The 21,289-nt window shown below is 42.9% G+C and overlaps 2 protein-coding genes across 8 annotated transcripts in view; one reads left to right on the top strand and one right to left on the bottom strand.

Moving 5' to 3' along the window:
• Nucleotides 1-21,289, bottom strand: part of LOC128841320 (uncharacterized) — a 176,858-nt gene that overhangs the window by 103,003 nt on the left and 52,566 nt on the right. The gene's annotated exons all lie outside the window — the stretch shown is intronic.
• The window catches only part of FHIT (fragile histidine triad diadenosine triphosphatase), a 1,028,576-nt gene that overhangs the window by 1,000,338 nt on the left and 6,949 nt on the right, over nt 1-21,289 (top strand). For all 7 annotated transcript variants that reach the window (XM_054036271.1, XM_054036277.1, XM_054036270.1 and 4 more), the window contains one exon: nt 15,656-15,765. In XM_054036271.1, the coding sequence (XP_053892246.1) occupies nt 15,656-15,757 (102 nt within the window). In that variant the 3' untranslated portion in view covers nt 15,758-15,765. The remainder of the gene's footprint in view (nt 1-15,655; nt 15,766-21,289) is intronic.

The following is a 21,289-nucleotide window of genomic DNA, read 5'->3' as shown; positions in this document are numbered from 1 at the left end:
AACTGTATATAAAACATTATGTTGCCAAATAAATGTAGCCTTATTTTATAAATTGAGTGTTATTCCTACATCTCTCTCTCTCTGCCTACTCAGAAAACCCCATCAGCATAGTCTCTGAGTCTAGCTGATCAGCGTGTCTGTGACCAGGAGTGTAGACTGGTTGGTTCATTTGCTGTGTCGTGGTAGATGCTATGAAGGAAACAAACTGAATCAACTTCTCCAACACAAATGTGTCTTCTTTGCCACGTGATGAATCTTACTGAGTTTGTGGCTAATCTTTGCCCAGCCTAAGATTAATATGTGAAGTTCTGATTCTGGGAAGTCCTGTGTAGGTAACTAGACCAGATCGCTTCAGTACAGAAACCTAAGGATTGGTCGCACTGTCCGAGTGGCATGGAACATTACTCTGCCTATGCCAGCACTGATTCTTTGGAAGAGCGCTATTTTCCATTGAGTAAAGGATGCACACGGACAAAGTTTTTGAATCATTGTGCTTGGTTCAATGGCTGTTATTGACTGAAAACAGAATTCTTCCAGAACAGCAGTGTTCATCAGCAGCCTCTGTAAACAGGATAATAGTCCATCCAACGTCATTGCCCGTCTGGCTGCCATTTCCTACCCGCGTCCCTCCCAACGTTTCTCAAGCATCCAGCCATCTCTCATGAACATGTATTATTGGGGAAGTTCCACATCTCCGAATGGGGACTCAGCTCTCTCTGACCTTCTCTTCCCAGCTGTTTAGAGGGATGACCTGAAAAAGAGCTCTGTATAAGCTTGAAAGCTTGGCTCTTTCACCAACACAAGTTGATCCAATAAAAGATATTACTTCACCCAACCTGTCTCTCTAAAAGGATAGAGGTGTTTGAAACAGAATGAGCTAGCCACGAGGATAATGAGCAGCTCAGTTTCCTTTAATCCCTGTTGAAAAAGTATGCAAACACAATGCACAATCTCCCCTAGACATGTACTGTACTGTAGATAACACGCCGCCAAGTGTTTGGCAGGCTTGGCCTTGCCCCTATGGACATTATGTCAAGTACCTCCCTTACATTGTGTTCTGTTTCCCGGAATTTCATCTCCCTTTCAGCCAAACTGGAATTCTGTCAAGATCTGGGATATGTAATGCTCCTCAGGATGCAAGCTACATATTTTACTGAACATCATAAATGAAAAGACTGTGCCGTATATACAGCTCCATTCCTCATGTCTTGTTTACGAGTCTTTAATACTTTCAAAACCAATTCTTTTAGGGCATTTTGGTTTAGTTCAGTGGCTGGGTTTTCTGATCACATTCAGATACAGTATTGCTGTGAAACACATTTCTGAGAGTTAGAAACTTCAGCCCTACCCAGCTGAAGAAGACTCTACAGATGGCTACAAAACATCCTAGAGGTCCTGATTGAGTAAAGTGCATAAACATGTGCTAAAGTCTATGTATGTGCTTAAAGTTAAGTATGTGTGTAAGTGCTTTGCTGAATAGGAATGCAATTACTCATGTTTTCAGAGTTAAGCCTGTGTTTAAGGCCATACTCCAAAGCATCAAAGAGAAGAAAATAAAAACTGTAATCATTACAGCAAAGAGTCAATGCAAAAAGTAACTCCCTACAAACACAGCATTGATACACAGTTTATTCCAGTGAAGTGATAGGGATAATATCAGTGTAGGTGAGATAGTGAAGACATCGTCCTTTTCATAAAGATGTGCTGAAATAATGGGGAAAAGTCTCCAGTAGACAGTGGCAAACTGTAGTATTTTATGAAATGCTGATAATTTTTTTTGAGTTCCTTAGCTGTTCACCCTGGGTCCTGTCTGTCAAACACCAGCAAGAAGAAGATACCTGAAAACTGTATTTCTGTTAATGCTTTTGCATTACATCCCACTAAAAGTCCTGTTGTAAATGACATAGAATCCTACACAAAACCAGCAGATTGGGAATTCACAGGATGCCAATATTTCTTCTGAAATATAGAATTATAGAGTTAGAAGGGACCACAAGGGTCATCTAGTCCAGTGGGTCTCAACCAGGGGTGCACGTACCCCAGGGGATACGTAGAGGTCTTCCAGAAGGTACATCAACGCATCTGGATATTTGCCTAGTTTTGCAACAGCCTACATAAAAAGCACTAGCGAAGTCAGTACAAACTAAAATTTCATACAGACAATGAGTTTATACAGCTTTATATATTATATGCTGAAATGTAAGTACAATATTTATTAGGGCTGTCAAACAATTAAAAAATTAATCACGATTAATCACAAGATTAAAATAAATCATGATTGATCGCAGTTCTAATCCCACTGTTAAACAATAATAGAATACCATTTATTTAAATATTTTTGGATGTTTTCTCCATTTTCAAATATATAGATTTCAATTACAGCACAGAATACAATGTGTACAGTGCTCACTTTATATTGTTATTTTTTATTACAAATATTTGCACTGTAAAAAAGATTTAAAAATTATTTTTCAGTTCACTTCATACAGGTACTGTAGTGCAATCTCTTTATTGTGAAAGTGCAACTTACAAATGTAGAATTATTATATTTTTACATAACTGCACTCAAAAATAAAACAATGTAAAACTTTAGAGCCTACAAGTCCACATTTGTAAGTTGTAAATTGCACTTTTACAATAAAGAGATTGCACTACAGTACTTGTATGAGGTGAACTGAAAAATACTGTTTCTTTTGTTTATCTTTTTTACAGTGGAAATATTTGTAATAAAAGAATAATATAAAGTCAGCACTGTAGACTTTGTATTCTGTGTTGTAATTGAAATCAATATATTTGAAAATGTAGAAAAACATCCAAAATATTTATAATACATTTAAATTGGTATACTATTAGTTTAACAGTGCGATTAAAACTGTGATTAATTGCAATTATTTTTTTTAATTGAGTTAATTTGTTTTGAGTTAATCGCTTGAGTTAACTGTGATTAATTGACAGCCCTAATATTTATATTCAAATTTATTTATAATAATATGGTAAAAATGAGAAAGTAAACAATTTTTCAGTAATAGTGATTCGGTAATTTTTCAGTGAGGTGAAACTTGGGGGTACACAAGACAAATCAGACTCCTGAAAGGGGTACAGTCATCTGGAATGGTTGAGAGACACTGATCTAGTCTAACCCCCTGCCAAGATGCAAGATTTGTTGTGTCTAAACCATCCAAATGGCCCCCAGTGGGCTGAAAACAGAGCCCAGGATGGGGCGGCGCTCAGCGTCCCAGCCATGTCCTGTTTTCCCTGTTATGCTGTCGGGCTTGGTGGGAAGGAAGGTGTCATAAGAGCTCCTTTATTGGCGCTACGCCAGGGAAGGATCCCTCACCGATCCCCTCTGAGCCAGAGGCACAGCTTTTAGGGCCCAGTTGCCTTCACACTAGGGCACAAGGCAGCTGTAGCGTGCCAGTGAACTCCCTCCTCATTTGAGTGCAGTCTACTATGGAGCACAAAAATGCTTTACAGTCCATTGATGTAGAAGTGGAACTTTTAACACACACACACCGGCACATAAAAATCTGACTGTACAATATCCTTTTGCAGTTTGTGCCTCCATGGGGGCATTGGCTGGAAGAGACACACACTGGAATCCCAAGGCATGATTGTGCTAGCACAGCCAATTGAGTAGTAAGTAATATCTGATCCAAGTTTGGGGACTGGCAAAGGTTCAGATCTTTCTTTGGCTCCCGGCTTGACAATATAATATTATCATATATAATTGGCTAAGCAATCGAGTTTTGTTATAATACAGTAGTTTGACATAATTAGTTTCCAGTGCTCTGATTTTTCTTGTATTTAAATACTTTGGTGGTTATAAATTCTTAAGCATCAACACCACATATTCATTGAGAAGAGGGACATTGCTAATTAATAGAAAAGCTATTTTCCGCACTTTTAGCTAGAAAGCAACATTAAAGACTTCTGCTTTTCTTCCACGGGCGTTGCATTAGTTGAAGACACGTTAATGTAGTCAATACTCAAAGCCTCCTCCAGACCTAGAGCCAGGATCACAATAGCCTGCTGCATTGTGAATTGAGAATTTCCCCCTGTAAAGGGCAAGACACAGAAGTTCCACAATGTGAATGTATTATAAAACAATACTGTACTCCCCTTAAGGCTAGCAGTAGTAAAAACATAAACCATTCTGCAGCACTAACAACTTTAATAAAATAACATAAAGCACAGCTGTCAGGTTTGCCAGCATCCTCACACGGGGAGACATGAGTGAGAAAATGAACCCTTTTCACAAACAGAAATATTCAAAAAGCTTCACTGTTTACAAGTAATCAGAACTGACAGTCAGGGTTTATTGGTGGAAGAGCATTTTCTGCTTGAGGTGAAAAAAGAGGATAATTTATCAGGAAACCCAAGAAGTCAGACATCAGAAATGATCTGATTGAGGAAGGGCATACCTTAGAAATAGTGCGTTTATTTGTTCTGCAAGGCAAGGAGATGTAGTAGGTTGGTAAACAAGAGTCTTAGTGCTTGAAGAATGTTGAACAACACAGTGTGTAATTTCCCCAGCAACTGTGATTTGAGAATTGTGTAATATGTGCTTCAGTGCTGGCCCAGAATTACAAAAAGAGTTTATAATGTAATAGAGTTGGCTACAATCAATGTCCGGTTTCTTTTTGCATTCTGTTCCCTCCTTTGAGAGGATATAACTCAGCCATGCTAATTTGTTCTCTTATCTATTTTATTATGTTTTATTACGTTTTCCTTTCTGAGCCATTCCACTAAACGCTAAGCATGCCAAAACCTGATCTTTTCTCTGCGTTCACATAGCTTTGGATTACTGAATGTTACAGCTGGACAAGCCTCTATCTGGAGTGGTGCCTTTGTTACCTTTCTCTTATGGAAATAGATGAATTATTGATATTTCCAAAAGATACACTACACTACAAAGAAGCCTTTAGAGGACAGCATGTTGCTGCATAATGCAACATCTGTGCATTGGTGCTACACTTCCCTGCACAGCTTTCTGCAATCCCTTGCCACCTGCTGTCCAGAACTTGTCCTACAGAAGTAATTATTATTAGTATGTCTTGAGTTACTACTTCCTGCGCCAAATGCTGGTCGGAACTCTGTTCTGAAGAGAACACTTAGTTCTACTTGGAGCATGAAGATAGAGGAAACGATCTTTCTTTATTGGTATTTGTGAACTCTGATCCTAGCAGGTTAACCCTGGATGCCTCAATGGGTATTTCTAGCTACTTGGTGGTTTTATAGCTCCTTGCTCTTTCTCTTTCCCACGCTAAAGGGGATATATAGTTCTACTCTCCACTTGCTCAGCTCATCAAGTGCCAAGTTGCTAGGATTAAATTCCCTCAGTGACGTGAAGACTCTGTTCCTCCCCAGGGCCCTCACCTCACAAAGCATCTGTGAAGAACTTGTCCTCTATTGCACTGAGTCCAAGGTAGTGAAGTGGTCGCTCATCATCCTCCAGCCACTACTCATCAGAGCTTGCCCCAGCCAATCATAATGTTGACTCACACAGAGCTCTGCTTTCCCTGGCCCTGCGAGCAGCCCTGCTCATCTCCGTTCAGAATGCTGCTGCAAGATCATTCGCTGAGCCCACCGCTTTGATCGCCACACCCCCTTCTTTGAATCCCTGTTCTGGCAGTAGAGAATATTGCATCAAACACAAGCGGCACTTTCAAGACCCTTCACAGTCAATCCCCTCCGTACCTATCACCTCTCCTTCAGTATCAAACTGTTGATGCTCACCTCCCAGTGGCACATGGGGTCAGCCTCCATCGCCTGCTTGTTACATTTTCAAACAGGCATCGTCATGCTTTCTCCCAGACTGCCCCTCATGCTTGGGAGGAGCTCTCCACAAACATCTGCTGTTTGTACAGCACCAAGCACAACAGGGTCCTGAACCGTGCCTAGTGCACCTAGGCACTAGGGTACTATAACTAATAATCAGAGGGGTAGCCGTGTTAGTCTGGATCTGTGAAAAGCAACAGAGGGTCCTGTGGCACCTTATAGACTAACAGATGTATTGGAGCGTGAGCTTTCGTGGGTGAATACCCACTTCGTCAGACGCATGTCTAATAATAATATTGTGCTCTTGCAAAATGTACATGTCTCGTCTTGGTCCCTGAAGGATACTGGACAGACGCTGTATGTCATTTACTTAGCAATGGTGAGTTAAAGATTATGTAATATGTGTATCAATGTTCTGCGTAGCCAGGAAGGCTGAGTGGTAAATGATGTTCCTTTTCAGTATACATTGACTACCCCTCACTTGAAACAGGCAATTTTCCAACACAATCAGGAGCTCAGAAGTTTGGTTTCAGTAGAGAATTTGGAACCCAAAATCTTTAATTGGATTTAATGTTGCCCTGAATGCTTTTCTCTAAACCCACTAACTATATGAAGTCACTTCTAGAAAAAAAATTACATTATTTTTGGCTGCAGCACCTTAACATTAAGCAGCGTGTAAATATTACCCTCATAACCTCAGGGAAGGGAACTAAGGTATAAGGGGAAAAGATGTAAGAATCATTTCAGGTAGATAAAGTGGGATGACGCCAGATAAAATATTTTCCTCCAAAAGCTTTGCAGAAATAGAATCCCCTTATATAAAATCGCAGGCTTCAATGTGTCCTATATTTGAATATCTCTATGCGAGTAGGGACTTTAGCTCAAGTTCTCCATCTTTATTTGGTCTGAGCAGAAGAACAGCAGCTATTTTCACTTTTACCTTTGAGCAGCGCCGGGAGCAAGGGAGGGTGGAAAGCTTTGCTTTTATTGCATGACAGATGTTTATTAGAATGAGCTTAGATGCACCATTGGGATTTGCATTTGTGTCTAAATATGAACACTCTTCAAAATGTGTCTTCACAACAGAGTCTCTCTAGGAAATGTGTACTGGCTGTTAAGCTAGATTCATCCTTGAACTCAAAATCAATCTCATTTAAGTTGTAATGTGTATTTTTTCCTGGCCTGAAAATTAGCCTTTCAAGATGGCAGAGTCCCCTGAAAACTCCTAACAAATAATCCACAACTCTGGCGGGTGCTCTCTCTCATCGGGATCCTGTGCCCCTTTGGACACAAAAAGTAACTTCACGACTGTGAGGTGCCTTGTAGCTTCTACGTGGTCAATTCTCTGAGTCTGGCTCCTGTGAGGATGTAAGCTTTGGATGTAGCATGCTGATGAAACCGCCTAAGGAATGTGGCTACCCGAAACGGGGCATCCAGATCCCCTAGGCATCTTTGAACATCTCTGCCTTTGGCCATCCTTCCTATGATGTACATAACTAAGAGGCTTTGTGATCGTAATGCCTTTCTAAGCTCAGAAATGCCTGTCACCGTAACCCATGACTCAGATCTCAGGGACACTGCGCTGCTAGTTATGGCTATTGTATATTTGAGTGCTGTTGAATGTTAGAGTCAGAATTAAATAATGGGTGAAATGGATCATGTGCAAAATGAACAGTGGATGAAGTCAGCGGTGGACAAACAGGTCAGTCAGTGGTTTATTGGATCGTGCCTGTTGCAGCCAAAGAAAGAAAGGCACGGTTTTACTCTCTCTCTCTAGCGAGATCTATATTTGTAACTGTTAGTACAGCCCAGCACGGGGAAAAGGCTTCCAGGAGCCTGTGGAAGTTATGGCAGCCTCCCAAGGTTGCCCTGTGAGCCATAGTAATGCCTGGAACAACTTGCCGAATCTGTCCTGGAAGCCAAGATATGTGAGTCGGTTGGGTTAGAGGGCAAAGGCTGAGAATCCATTGCTACCCTGTTATAGCCATTTTAACCTTCCATCAGAGATTGATTAGTTTTAAAGGTTACCAGTTGTGCAGCTAAATAAAACTCCTCTCTCTTTTGTCAACTTTGAGAAACCATTTTGGACTCTGATTTCCATTTAAAAAACACAGTGTTTTTAGCAAACAAGAAAAAAGCCATTTTCAGTGTTTGTGGATTCGCAGTATATCTAGGGTATGTGATTGAGTTATAGGAATCAAAAACACTATTACAATGTACTTCAGTTTATTCTGCAACCCAAATTAAATCTGTCCTGATGAACCAGAATCTGAATTCACCCTTAAATCTTGACTAAATAATAGCATCCTGGAAAGAGAGAGCAGAGGCCAAACAATTTACTTTAACACTGTCTCTTGCTATTTAAACCAAAGCAAAAAGAAAACCAATTTGGTTGGGAGGGGGGCAGGTGTCATGGTACCCAGGAGGAAGATGGCTGCCTAGTCCCAGACCGCCTCACTCTCCAGGTATCCATTCACCTGTAATAATTACTTTCCTAGAAAACTGGCAATAGTTTCTGTCATAAAAGATTAATTAATCCCCTGGAAAAATGTCAAACTGTTGACTATGGATTCCAATGAAAAACTGAGACGCAACAAGAGACTTAAGCCCGAATCACCTCAAATGATGGGGAGAACTCAAGGCCACAGCAGAGCCTACCTCAGGATATAGTGACACTGAAAAAATTCCTCTCAGCCCAACTGGATTCAATCTCAGAAGATATACGTGGCCTCTCTTAAGATGTATGTGATGTAAAATCCTGAATGGCTCCCTTGGAAAATGAGCTACAAGACACTGCCATTGAAACCAATGAAATTAAAAAAGGAACTGCCTCCTTAAAGCTTAGGCGGGACACAGTGGAAGAAAAACTTCGAAAACAGATCTCAAAGAAACAGCCTTCGCCTCTTGGGCATTGCTGATGGTCTCAAGGAGAAGGATATTATCAGCTTTCTTGAGAAGCTGCTCCCTGACACATTTAAAATGGACCCCCAGCTGTCCCCATTAGATATCGAAAGGGCTCAGTGAATGCCTGGTACTAGAAGGCAGGAGTCTGACAAGCCCAGACCCATTATCTGCAAGCTGCTGAAGTTCAATAATAAAGTCAGGTTAATGAATGCTGCCAGAAAAGCTGAAACCCTTACGTACAAAGGCCACAAAATTTCTCTTTTTCGTGTCTTCTCAGCTGAGCTTAACAACAAGAGGGCTGCGTTCAATGGCATAAAGCAAATCCCCAGGGGGGCCAATGTCAGATACAGCAGCGAGTACCCATCCACCTTCACTCTGGACGTAGCAGGCTCCACAAGAGTTTGCAAACCCCCCTGCGAAGCATGGCAGACGCTTCAAAGACTTTGGTGCAAAATTTTGTTTCACAGTTGATTCAGTCGTCTCTAACTTCATGCAAGAAAATAAGCACTCAGTTACTTCAGATACCATCCTTTGGGAAGCTCTGAAAGCTACTGTAAGAGGTGAATGCCACAATAAATATGAATTTCAGCAGGGCCCCTGGGATAGGTGGCTTTGCAAAACATTTTGTAACCAGCTATCGTCTATCCTTTCCAGGGTCTTCATTGAAACATCCCGAACAGGAGCCATGGCTCGTGACATAAGAACTGCTTTGATAACTTTAATATTAAAGAGGAACAAAGATGGTCGCAACTGTGGTGACGTCGGCAAATTGAAAAATAATTGCAAAAATGTTAGCAACGTAATGGGACGTCATCCTCCCATCAAGTATACACAAAGGTCAGGCCGGTTTCATTAAAGGAAAACGGGCTGCTGATAATACAAGAAAAATTTCTCACTTGATCCAGCAAGCTCAGATGTCAGATATTCCCTCCATAGCTCTTAACTCTAGATGCAGAGAAGGCCTTTGTTAGGGCTGAATGGCCTTATCTCCGGCCCCAGCTTATCTCCGGCTCGAAGGAACTGGCTTTTGGGGGAGGTTTAGGTTGGATATTAGGAAAAACTTTTTCACTAGGAGGGTGGTGAAGCACTGGAATGGGTTACCTAGGGAGGTGGTAGAATCTCCTTCCTTAGAGGTTTTTAAGGTCAGGCTTGACAAAGCCCTGGCTGGGATGATTTAGTTGGGAATTGGTCCTGCTTTGAGCAGGGGGTGGGACTAGATGACCTCCCGAGATCCCTTCCAACCCTTATAGTCTATGATTCTATGATCTAATGGCTGTCCTAAGAGCATTTGGATTAGGACCAATGTTCCTGAACTGAGTCAGTGTATTATACAACTCTCTCCTCACTTTGCTATCAACTAATGGGATTAGTTCTCCCACATTTCAAGAAGAAAGAGGGAAGCAACTGGGTTTTCCCTTCTCCCCTCCTTTTTAATCTGTCTCTTGAACCCCTGGCAATGTATGCCAGCACTCAGCCATGGAAGGTGTGACTGTAAACAGGAAAGAATACAAAATCAGTTTATATGCTGATGACATATTTGTACTATTGAGGAATCCATCCTCCTCAATCCCATCATTACTGAATGTAGCTGACATTTTTGGAGAGATCTCTGGTTTTCGCATTAACTGAAATAAATCACAAGCAATGGATATATCCAAATGCCCAGGTCCTTCTCAGTTTCAGCATTTTCCATTGCAAATAAGCAACAAAAATAACTTATTTGGGTGTAAAGATTTGTCCTGTTCTTCCCAAAATTGTTTCTATAAATATGGACTGTATAGTAAAAGAAAATTCTAAGGATGTAGAGAGGTGGTATCTCCTCCCTCTATCTTGATTGGGGAGAATAGAAATAGCCAAAAGGAATATCTGCCCAAGAATGACTTGTAGCATTAGCCTATTGCCTTTCAAGGTCTGTCCTTTGTTCTTTTCTCAAATGAATAGGCTTATTACGCAATTTATATGGGATAAAAAACAACTACACTTGTCATGCAAGACCCTTAAAAAATTCTGGGCAACTGGAGGTATGGGGTTGTCCACTCCAGTAGCTCTATATGCACACCAGCTGGGTTTGAGGTAGAAAAAAAGCTTAGCTAGGCCATATATCCCTCTCTTCTTTTATATACCTTAAGAGGCTATCTATATCTATAAGGAAAAATCCAATCTTTGCATCTACATGGGCCCTCCTGCAATGCATTAAGATGGAGACAGCATCCAATCTTACTAATTCTCTTCTCATACCTCTATGGATAACCCTGTCTCAGGATCAAGGCCAGCTCCACATTTAAGACAGTTTGGATAGAAAAAGGATGAACAACAATTAAAAATATAATGCAAGATGATAGACTGGCCTCCTTCAAACACATGTAGAACAAATATCAGCTACTGCTGTCTCAGAGTTTCTTCTTTCAATGGCTATGCCCAAGGATTCACTGCAGGTTAGGGGACAATTGGCCCATTCCAACATTCTCACCTCTAGACAAACATGTTAAGAAATATGGAAACAAAAGTCACTTTGTGGGAATTACTTATAGGTGGCTTAGTGCTTTGCATCACCCTCTCTATCTCAGTCTCAGAGAATATGGGGGAAAGAACATGGCTTTACTGTCACAACAGAAACCTGGGAGGATATCTGGTGTAATGTGAAAGAGACTTCAAGTTCTTTATCCTTGTGATTCTTCCAGAACAAGGTATTAAACAGGTACTACTGGACTCCAGAACATTGTTTAATGCTAGATTGGCAGCACACAGCGAATGCTGGAGATGCAAACAGGCACATGCCAACCTTTCACACATCCTTTACAGCTATCAAAAAGTGCGTGTGTTCTGAAACACCGTATTGCTCTCTCAACAACTTTGTCGCTATCGCTCCTTCTCCAAGCTTGTGTATTTTAGAAGTGCTGGATGAGTCGGTGTTAGAAATGGATTGCAGTAACTATTTTAGTGGCCAAAAGAGAGATTTTGTGAAAATGGAAATCTGCAATTCCTCCCTCAGACACAGACTGGCTTAGTGAGCAATCTACTACTGCATTAATGGAAAAAAGGACTCTGTCTAAATAGAAATGTTGGGAAAAATATGAGGCTGTCTGGTCACACATGAAACTATTGCATACTTTTCCAGTTTAGTATATAGTTGTCCCCAGCACTCATAGGTTTGTTCTCACTTATTTATCACTTTAATATTTGATACCCTTAGGGTGACCAGATGTCCCGATTTGATAGGGACAGTCCCGATTTGGGGGGCTTTTTCTTATATATGCACCTATTAACTACCCCCATCCTGATTTTTTACACTTGCTATCTGGTCACCCTAGATACCCTGCATGACCGCTTAAGGGTTCAGGTTTGTTGGTTTGGTTTTTGTTTTTTCTTTTCCAAGTAATGAAGGTTGAATTTTGTTACTTATATGCTATTTTCATCTTCGGCGTGTATTTATATAGATTTTGTTTCATTATGTGTTTGTATTTTATAGAAAACAATAGAAATAAGAATTTGATAAAGGAAACAGACATGGCCCTCTCTACGTATAACCTGTTCGTTATACGCTCTCATTGCGTTCCCTGATCCACCCATGATGCCACCTCAATGCCCCATTCATCTGCTTCTCAGCAAAACATCTTTGAGCTTCCTTCTGGGCCACCCCCGTCTTTGTGTAACCCTTTCCTGAGCTGGCCCACTAAGCCACGGCCTTCTCCTCACTGGTGTCTCTCCACCCTCTTCTCAAAGCCTACGGGAAATTAGCCAGCTCAGACTCTTAGCTCTGCTGTGCCGTACAGCAGCCTGTGCTGAGAAACCACATGATCCTCTCAATGTTAACCTTCTCCTTGTCACAGTAACCCTTGGCCTGCCTGTCCCCAACGCTAGAGCTGGTCCGAACATTTTCAACTACATTTCATTTTGCCAAAATGTATTGTTTTGTCAGAGCCAGAACATTTCATGGTACTGGCTTCAGCGACATCGTGTACCCTACAGCCAGGTGGCCAGGGCACCACTGTGGGATGTGGGGGATCTAGGTTCAAGTCCTTGCTCTGCCTGATTCAGAGCTTTTCCAGCCCAGGTCCCTCTGACTCAGGCAGCACAGTGGCCCAAACCAGACTCTCCCACACCCCATGCTGGTGCCCTCCTCACCAGGACACACACTCGGGTTTCAATCCCCAAATGGACGTTTCGACAAAGGCTGTTTTCACGACCATGTCTGAAGGGGTCTGGTTTCATTCCGGTGCAGAACGAAAACAGATTTCGAAACCTCCAAGTTGCCACGAAAGGGAGTTGTCGTCCTCTCGTCAGCTCTCGCCAACCCCTGCGTGCTGGCTCATGACCCGGCCCTGCGTGACGCCCGCCAGGAGCTCGTAGCTCCTTGGGGGAGAGAAGAGGACTCTTGTGAGGTGCCTCCCACACATTTCACCGCTCCGCCTTTTAATCAAATTACTTGGGCACGACAGGTGTAATTCTGGTGGTGGCGGAATACATTGGAGCTATGCCAGGGGCCAGGGTTCCACTCGTGGTGTGTAGTGGGCATGAGGAAGGACATGTGCCCCAACTGCTGGTGGTTTCCGATCTCCTCTTTGGCTCCTACGCCTCCCTGCCACATTTCCAGTTTACTGTTTGGCTGCTTTCAACTCGTGTCCATCCACCAGCTGCACGAGTCATGGCTCCTTCCTCCCTTCCTTGCCCCGTCCCCCCTCCAGCTGCTAACGGGTAGGCAGGTCTCAGACGAAAGTTTCTGGTGCAGGCTTTTTTCACAGTTCCTTCTCCTAACCCCACCTCATTCAGTGTCTCACTGGACAGCAGGGAGTGCAGAAGGGTAGCCAGGAGGCAGACAGTGCCCTGAGTGGCTGGGAGACAGTGGTGGTAATGGAAGAATTAAGATCCTCTCTCCCGCTTAGGTAGCAGTGGATTCAGGGGAGTGAGAGAAAGGGGCAACTGCTCAGGGTCTGGGAGAGGGCACTGACAAGGGGAAAGTCTGCTCAGATCCTGGAGGCGATCGCGGGAGAGAAGTGGCTCAGGACCACAACAGGGGGCAAGGGCAGAGAGAGGAAGATGCTGCTCAGGACTTCTGGCAATGGGAGAAGGGGTGTCATCAGACAAAAGGGACCATGGAGGGGGACAGCCTGAGGTGTGTGAATGAGATACCAAGAAGAAATGAGCTTCTCCATATGACACATTTGCACCATTAGTAGCTTTGGGGGCTTTAAGACTGATTGCAGGTGTCTTGTAAATTCTTTCTAGGCTACTGCTAATTACCCTCTGTGAGACACAGGAAACCAAGACTGTTACCCTAATAACCCCAGACACCTTCACATGCCACCATTTGAAGATGCAGTCTCATGATTATTGGGATTCGTTTAAAGACACTTAACATCCAGGCTTCTCTTTGATGCAAGTCCTGGAGGCAGAAAGGAGCTAGGTTGACAACATAAGCAATGTACCTTCCCCTGGTTTTTATACCTTTCTTTCTAATCCTGTGAAATTGTTACGAGATGGATTTATAACGTACCTACAGCTCATATAAAAAATGAAAATTAGTTCTCTACTAGTGGAACAGTAATACAGTTTAATTTGCCTACAGCTATTGTATCTGCCTTGATATGGAAGGTAATAGCAGAATATGAAATCTGTGTAGCAGAATGTAACACTGCCTAGGACTTTAGCTGGCAGAAGAATTCTGAGCAGGAGAAATATAGCACGAATAAAAGTATTTGTGGGTTGGATATATGCTAATAATCCTAGTTTATTGCTAAACACGCCATATATGGCAATGCAGTTTGCTTGGCAAATGTAACATTGTTTTCATCTCTGCTCTTAACTGCTTCATTTTCAGGAATAACGTTTGTTCATGAATAAGAGGTGCAAATTCATTATTTTCTGCAACTGGCTGTGACAACAACAAAAAAAGTTGATATTGTAATGTTCTTCTTTGGAAGCACTGATGCGATGAATATGCTCTGCACCGCATTCTGTACCTAGACACATTAAAAATCTGCAATACTTTGGAGCCAAAATAAGGATTTAATGTGAATGTTTTTGATTTGTCTTCCATCCTCAGTAATAATACTCTTTGTATGATCAGTGGCAGCTATTTTTGAGGCTACGTATGTGTGAATAGCCAGTGAAATGAGGTTTTACCACTAAGTCTGACTGTCTCTCCTCCAATGCTGAGTCCAGGACAGTGTTTCAAACGGCCACATCAGCAATGCGCGCACTTAGCACTTACTGTGCAGTACACAGCACTTCATTGTATGCCTATCTGCCAAACCCTATGCAAAGGTTAAATAATTCACATGCGTATGATTATCCCCATTCAGATGGGCAACTGAAATACAGAGTGGTTAAAGGCAAAAACAAGGTTTTGTGCCTGGGACGGGGTGTATGTATCCTGCTCTTGGCATGGGGTGGGTGGGGATGAGAAAAAGTACCTGTATTGAAAAGTGCATGAATAAACCATTGGTCCTCTGTAGCATGTTGGCAGCTGGGCCTCTAGCTGCAGGAAGGTTTGGGGCTGGGCCCATACCAGCCCGCATGGCGAAGCAAAAACCAGAGGGAAATTTAGCATAAAATTCCTATAAAATGTCATAGCGGTTGCCGCCAACACAGCTTCCTCCAAAACACTCAACTGTCATCCCAATCCATCAATCACCCCCACATTCACAGTCACTGTTAATTATCCCGTTCCTGACCTGCCTCACTCCAGAGAATTGATTAATACCTGCTCTTCCCCTCACAAATTAACATCATTGCCAGTCCCTCCCACCCTCAGAATCGAGCAGGACTTCCCCTTCACCATACAGAATCCATCCGTGCTCACCCTCTACCTCCATACCACTCTCTTCCTTGCCCCAAGTCCGTCGATACTAGTCACAGCCTAGCTCAGAGTCCATCCATACCACACATGCCCGCTCCCATGGCAGTTCTGACAGGGGAAGAATTGGGAGACCATGAACTAACTCTGCTCTTTGTTTTGTGTTTTCCTACTAAGCTGGAGCATCACGACAAAGGAGAAGAGGACACCCCTGTGAAGTGGAGGTCTGAGGATGAAATGGCAGCCGAAGCAGCAAGCCTGAGGAAATATTTTCAGTGAAATCCGAGGTAAAGATTCCTAAGAGACGGTACAGATTGATTGATTTATGCAGCACCCAGAATGGGCATCATAGGGTACGTCTACATTGTGAGAAAAGACTCCCGGCACTAGGTCACAGAGCCTGGCTCAGCTGATGCAGGGCTCAGGCTGTGGGGTGATATAATTGCAGCATAGCCTTTCAGACTTGGGCTGGAGCGCGGGCTCTGAGGCCTCGTGAGGGGGGAGGGTCTCAGAGCCGAGACACCCGCCTGAGCTTGAATGTCTACATTGACGTGTTTAGCCCCGCAAGCCGAGTCAACTGGCCTGGGCTCTGAGACTTGGTGTCACCGGTTTTTTATTGCAGTGCAGCCAGACCTGACAGGTGCAGACCCTGTAAGGCGTTTACAATCAAGGTTACGGGGAGCAAAAAAATGCTAAAAGCAGCAAGAGAGGGAAGGGAGCACAAGAGTCACAAAAGGAGAGACTAGGCAGTTTCTTGGGTTTGTTATGTACGTATCACTGTGATTCCAAAAGAATGTGCTACATCCACTATGCTCCTCAGCACCAGCTTGGAGACATACTCTCTCTATGTGTGTGTATATATATATATATATATATATATATGGAGATGGAGATATACACCTATCTCCTAGAGCTGGAAGGGACCCTGAAAGGTCATCGAGTCCAGCCCCCTGCCTTCACTAGCAGGACCAAATACTGATTTTGCCCCTGATCCCTAAGTGGTCCCCTTAAGGACTGAACTCACAACCCTGGGTTTAGCAGGCCAATGCTCAAACCACTGAGCTATCTCTCCCCCACTCAGCAAGCCCTGCCCAGGAAGCAAGACCCAGCTCACTGAAACAGGCACAATTTGCTAACAGCTTCCACCCAGTGGTGTCTGGCAGGCCCCAGCTTTCCTTATATTCACAATAGGAAATAGTCTCCGTAGATGTGGGGTAACTTGATAAATGTTCACGTTTTAGAGAGAGACCACTCTGTGCATTTTATGCAAATATATGTATACTATATGCAAGGCCCAGTGCTAACCCTACTACAAGTGCTACTTTATGTTTGTAAGTCTTAACTCAGCAGTTCAGTTTCACGCTCAAAATAAACCTGCTGGGAAGCTGCACGTTGTGATAAATTTTCCATTGGCCCTAAAAAAAGAAACCGTTTGAAGGGGGGGGGGGAATAAAAACAGCTTGGCAAGTGCTAATGTTTGGTGCTGTAGAAATTGAGATATTTTCATCTGATACCTGGAGTCCCAGACGTGGGATCCTTCCAATAGAAATGAATTGACCCCCTGGAACTCATCCGAGTTCTGCGAGGATGTATAGCTCTGTGATAGTGCCACAAGTTTCCTCTTCTCTTCCCCGGCAGTCGTTAGCATCGTCCAGCACACTCATTTCTCTGTTGTTTCTGACTGTTTCGTATTTTGTCTCCTAGGGAGCAGGAAGCCTATAAATCTTCCTGCCTTGTGGCTGCGACTTGCTATTTGCAGCACAGCTTGGGAAATCTTTGGCTTAAACTCCACAGGTTGCTCAGCTAATATGCGTGGCCATAATGAGTTTTGATTGTCAGGTTCTTAGGCACTATGTCACTTGTTTTCGATTCCTCAGATCCTTTTTGCCGTGAACTTTTCCTGGCTCACCTCTCATTTATTCACAAGAGGAAGATGCAATTAGAAAATGTCCAACGTAGGCAGAAGGGAGGTATTCTTAGACGATGCACATTCAAGCACAATTATGCAATAACAAGAGGTTCTGTTTAGATAAGTAATTAACTTACTGCAGCATTCATGCAGACTGGACTTTGCTGTACTTTATAAAAATGGAAATTGAAAAGACTGCTTGGACCCATTTCTTTTCCAATGCAGGCTCTTTCCCTGCTGTATATTTTGTAGGGCTTCTTCTGGTCTAGTTATAAATGAAAGACTCACTGCAATTTTCAAAGGAGTCTCTGTGAATTTGGTGCCCAAATACTATTGAAATTCAATGAAAGTCGGGTGCCTAACTAAGATTCCTTTGTGTACCAGTCAGATTAGTAGATCCATAGATTTCAAGGCCAGAAGGGATCATTGTGATCATCTAGTCAGACCTCCTGTATAAGACAAGCCAGAGAAGTTCCCCAAAATAATTCCTAGAGCAGCGCTTTTAGAAAAAACATCCAATATTGATTTTAAAATGGTCAGTGATGGAGAATCCACCACAACCCTTGGGAAGGTTTCAGAGTAGCAGCCGTGTTAGTCTGTATCCGCAAAAAGAACAGGAGTACTCGTGGCACCTTAGAGACTAACAAATTTATTAGAGCATAAGCTTTCGTGGACTACAGCCCACTTCTTCGGATGCATAAAAGATTAATTCATCTCACCATTAAAAACGTACACCTTATATCCAATCTAAATTTTCTAGCTTCAACTTTGAGCCATTGGATCATGTCAGACCTTTCTCTGTTAGACTGAAGAGTCCATTAATAAATATTTATTCCCCATGTAGATACCTATAACTATGATCAAGTCACCCTTTAACTTTCTCTTTGTTAAACTACATAGATTGAGCTCCTTGAGTCGGTCACTATAAGGCGGGTTTTCTAATCCTTTAATTCTTGTGGCTCTTCTCTGAATCCTCTCCAATTTATCAACATCCTTCTTGAATTGGACACAGGATCCCAACAGTGGTTGAACCAGTGCCAGATAGAGAGGTAAAACAAGCGCTCTACTCCTCGCCGAGATTCCCCCCTGTTTATGCATCCCAGGATTACGTTCACTCTTTTGGTAACAGAGTCACTTTGGGAGCTCATGTTCAGCTGATTATCCACCATGACTCCCAAATCTTTTCCAGAGTCGCTGCTTCCCAGGATAGAGTCCCCATCCTGAAAGTGTGGCCTACGTTTTTTGTTCCTAGACGAATACATTTTACATTTAGCCGTATTAAAACACACATTGTTTGCCTGTGCCCAGTTTACCATCCGATCCAGATTGCTCTGTATCAGTGACCTGTCCTCTTCATTATTTACCACTCCCCCAATTTTTGTGTCATCTGCAAACTTTACCGGTGATTATTTTATGTTTTCTTCCAGGTCATTGATAAAAATGTGAAATAGTGTAGGCCCATGAACCCATCCCTGTGGGACCCCACTGGAAATACACCCGCTCAATGATGATTTCTCCCTAGACTCCTAGACTTTAAGTTCAGAGGGGGCCATCATGAGCACGTACTCTGACCTCCTGCACATCGCAGGCCACAGAACCTCACCCACCTACTTCTGTAGTAGGCACCTAACCTCTGGGTGAGCTACTGAAGTCCTCAAATCTGGATTTGAAGACTTAAAGTTATAGAGAATCCACCATTTACTCTAATTCAAACCAGCAAGAGAACCATGCCCCATGCTGCAGAAGAAGGCACAAAACCCCCAGGGTCTCTGCCAGTCTGATCCGGGGCAAAATGCTTTCTCAACCCCAAATATGGTGATCAATTAGACCCTGAGCATGCGGGCAAGACGCAACAGGCAGAAACCTGTTGTAACTCAGAGCCTCTCCATCTAGTGTCTCATCTCTGGCCACTGGAGATACTTGGGGCTGGTCCACACTAACCCCCCACTTCGAACTAAGATACGCAACTTCAGCTACGTTATTCACGTAGCTGAAGTCGAACTATCTTAGTTAGAACTTACCGCGGGTCCACACGCGGCAGGCAGGCTCCCCCGTCGACTCCGCGTACTCCTCTCGCCGAGCAGGAGTACTGGCGTCGACGGCGAGCACTTCCGGGATTGATCCGGGATCGATTTATCGCATCTAGACAAGATGCGATAAATCGATCCCAGAAGATCGATTGCTTACCGCCGGACCCGGAGGTAAGTATAGATGTACCCTTGGTAATAGTAGTCATGGAGGGGCCATAAGCCATTGTAGGCTATCTCATCATACCCCTCCATAAATTTATTAAGATCAATCTTGAAACAAATTAGGGTTTTTGCCCCTAGTACACCGCTTTGAAGGCTGTTCCAAAACCTCATTCCTCTAATGGTTAGAAACCTTTGTCTAATTTCAAGCCTAAACATACAGATGGCCAGTTTCTATCCATTTGTTCTTGTGCCAATATTGACCCTTAACTTAAATAACTCCTCTCCCTCCCTGGTGTTTATCTCTCTGATTTGTTAGGCTAAACAAGCCAAGCTCCTTAAGTCTCCTCTTGTAAGATTGGTTTTGAGACCTATCAGTTAGCGAGTTTTTAATCCATTTAATGTGTACCATATTAATTGTATACCATTCTAGTTTTTTAATCAAAATGTCATGTGGTATCAAGTGAAGTGTCTTACAGAAGTGCATCAACACTCTTACTTTTATCAACCTAACTTGTAATCTCCTAAAAAAATGTATCAAGTTAGTTTGACAGGGTCTATTCTCCATAAACCCATGTTGACTTGCATTAATTACATTACCTTCCTTTAATTCTTTATTAATCAAGTCCCATATCAGCTGCTGTATTATCTTGCCTGGGATCAATGTCAGACTGATGTCTGATTACCCGATGTGAGATGATCTGTGTCATCCCATTTACTCTTTTTGAAATGTGCATAATATTAGCTTTCTTCCAGTCTTCTGGAGCTGCCCCAGTACTCCAACACTCATTGAAAATCAGCATTAACAGTCCAGGACGTTTTAATACTGGCAACATGAGACCTCCAGCATGTGTCACTCAAACTGACGTTCCCCGTAATCACACAGCTCTTACTCCTATACATTATAAATAGGTGCATAAGGAGGCAGTGGTCATCCTGTTCCCTAGTATCATTATATCCTACAGAAAGGTGCAGAAATGTAAAACCCTAAGCTAGATAGATAGTCAGAGCCCAGCACTGCAAGCAGATCCACTCGGCTGCCCTTCGACCCATGTGCAGAGCTCTCTTAAAGTAAATGAGTTTCTGCAAGGGAGCTGAATCAGCAACCTAGGTCAGCCCATTCAGGTATTAGAGTCGGTTCTTTTCCTAGGTCTGACGCCATTAAATTATTCATTAATGGTATCCTCATCGCAAGAGGGTTTTGCCCAGTTCAGGCTGTGCTTTTTAGCCTATACAGACGCTCCCCGGGTTGCATAAACCCGACCTACGGAAATCCGGTCTTACGGAAAAAGTTCCGTAAGTGCCTTTTTTTTGGGTGTAATTGTCAGAGATACGTTCCTGACTTACGCAAAACTTGACTTACACAAGGCGTTCCAGAATGGAACGCTTGCATAAGTCGGGGAGCTTCTGTAATTCCAAACACCAAGGCGTCACTGTGAAACTCTTCTCCCTCAGAGTGTTTTTAATTCTGATGCTAAAATGCTCTGAACTTAATGTAAAGTGCACATCCTTAGAGCTTTTCCTCCGTTGCCCACTCCCTGGACCCTGCTTTCAGCAGTAGGAAGATTGAAAACTCCTGGCAAATTAACAAGGTCACAGAAATTTTCCTTCAGTGCTATTTTTGTTTTTCACCTCAGCAGAGTCTTAGGAGTTCTCCTGGCAAATCGAAGTGCGCCTGGACCCAATTTTGACTGAGATTTGAACATGGCCCAT

The sequence above is a fragment of the Malaclemys terrapin genome, chromosome 7, assembly GCF_027887155.1.
Source record: "Malaclemys terrapin pileata isolate rMalTer1 chromosome 7, rMalTer1.hap1, whole genome shotgun sequence".
Classification (NCBI taxonomy): domain Eukaryota; kingdom Metazoa; phylum Chordata; order Testudines; family Emydidae; genus Malaclemys; species Malaclemys terrapin.
Note: the sequence above shows the minus strand (reverse complement) of the source record. Positions and strands in the feature narration are given on the sequence as shown.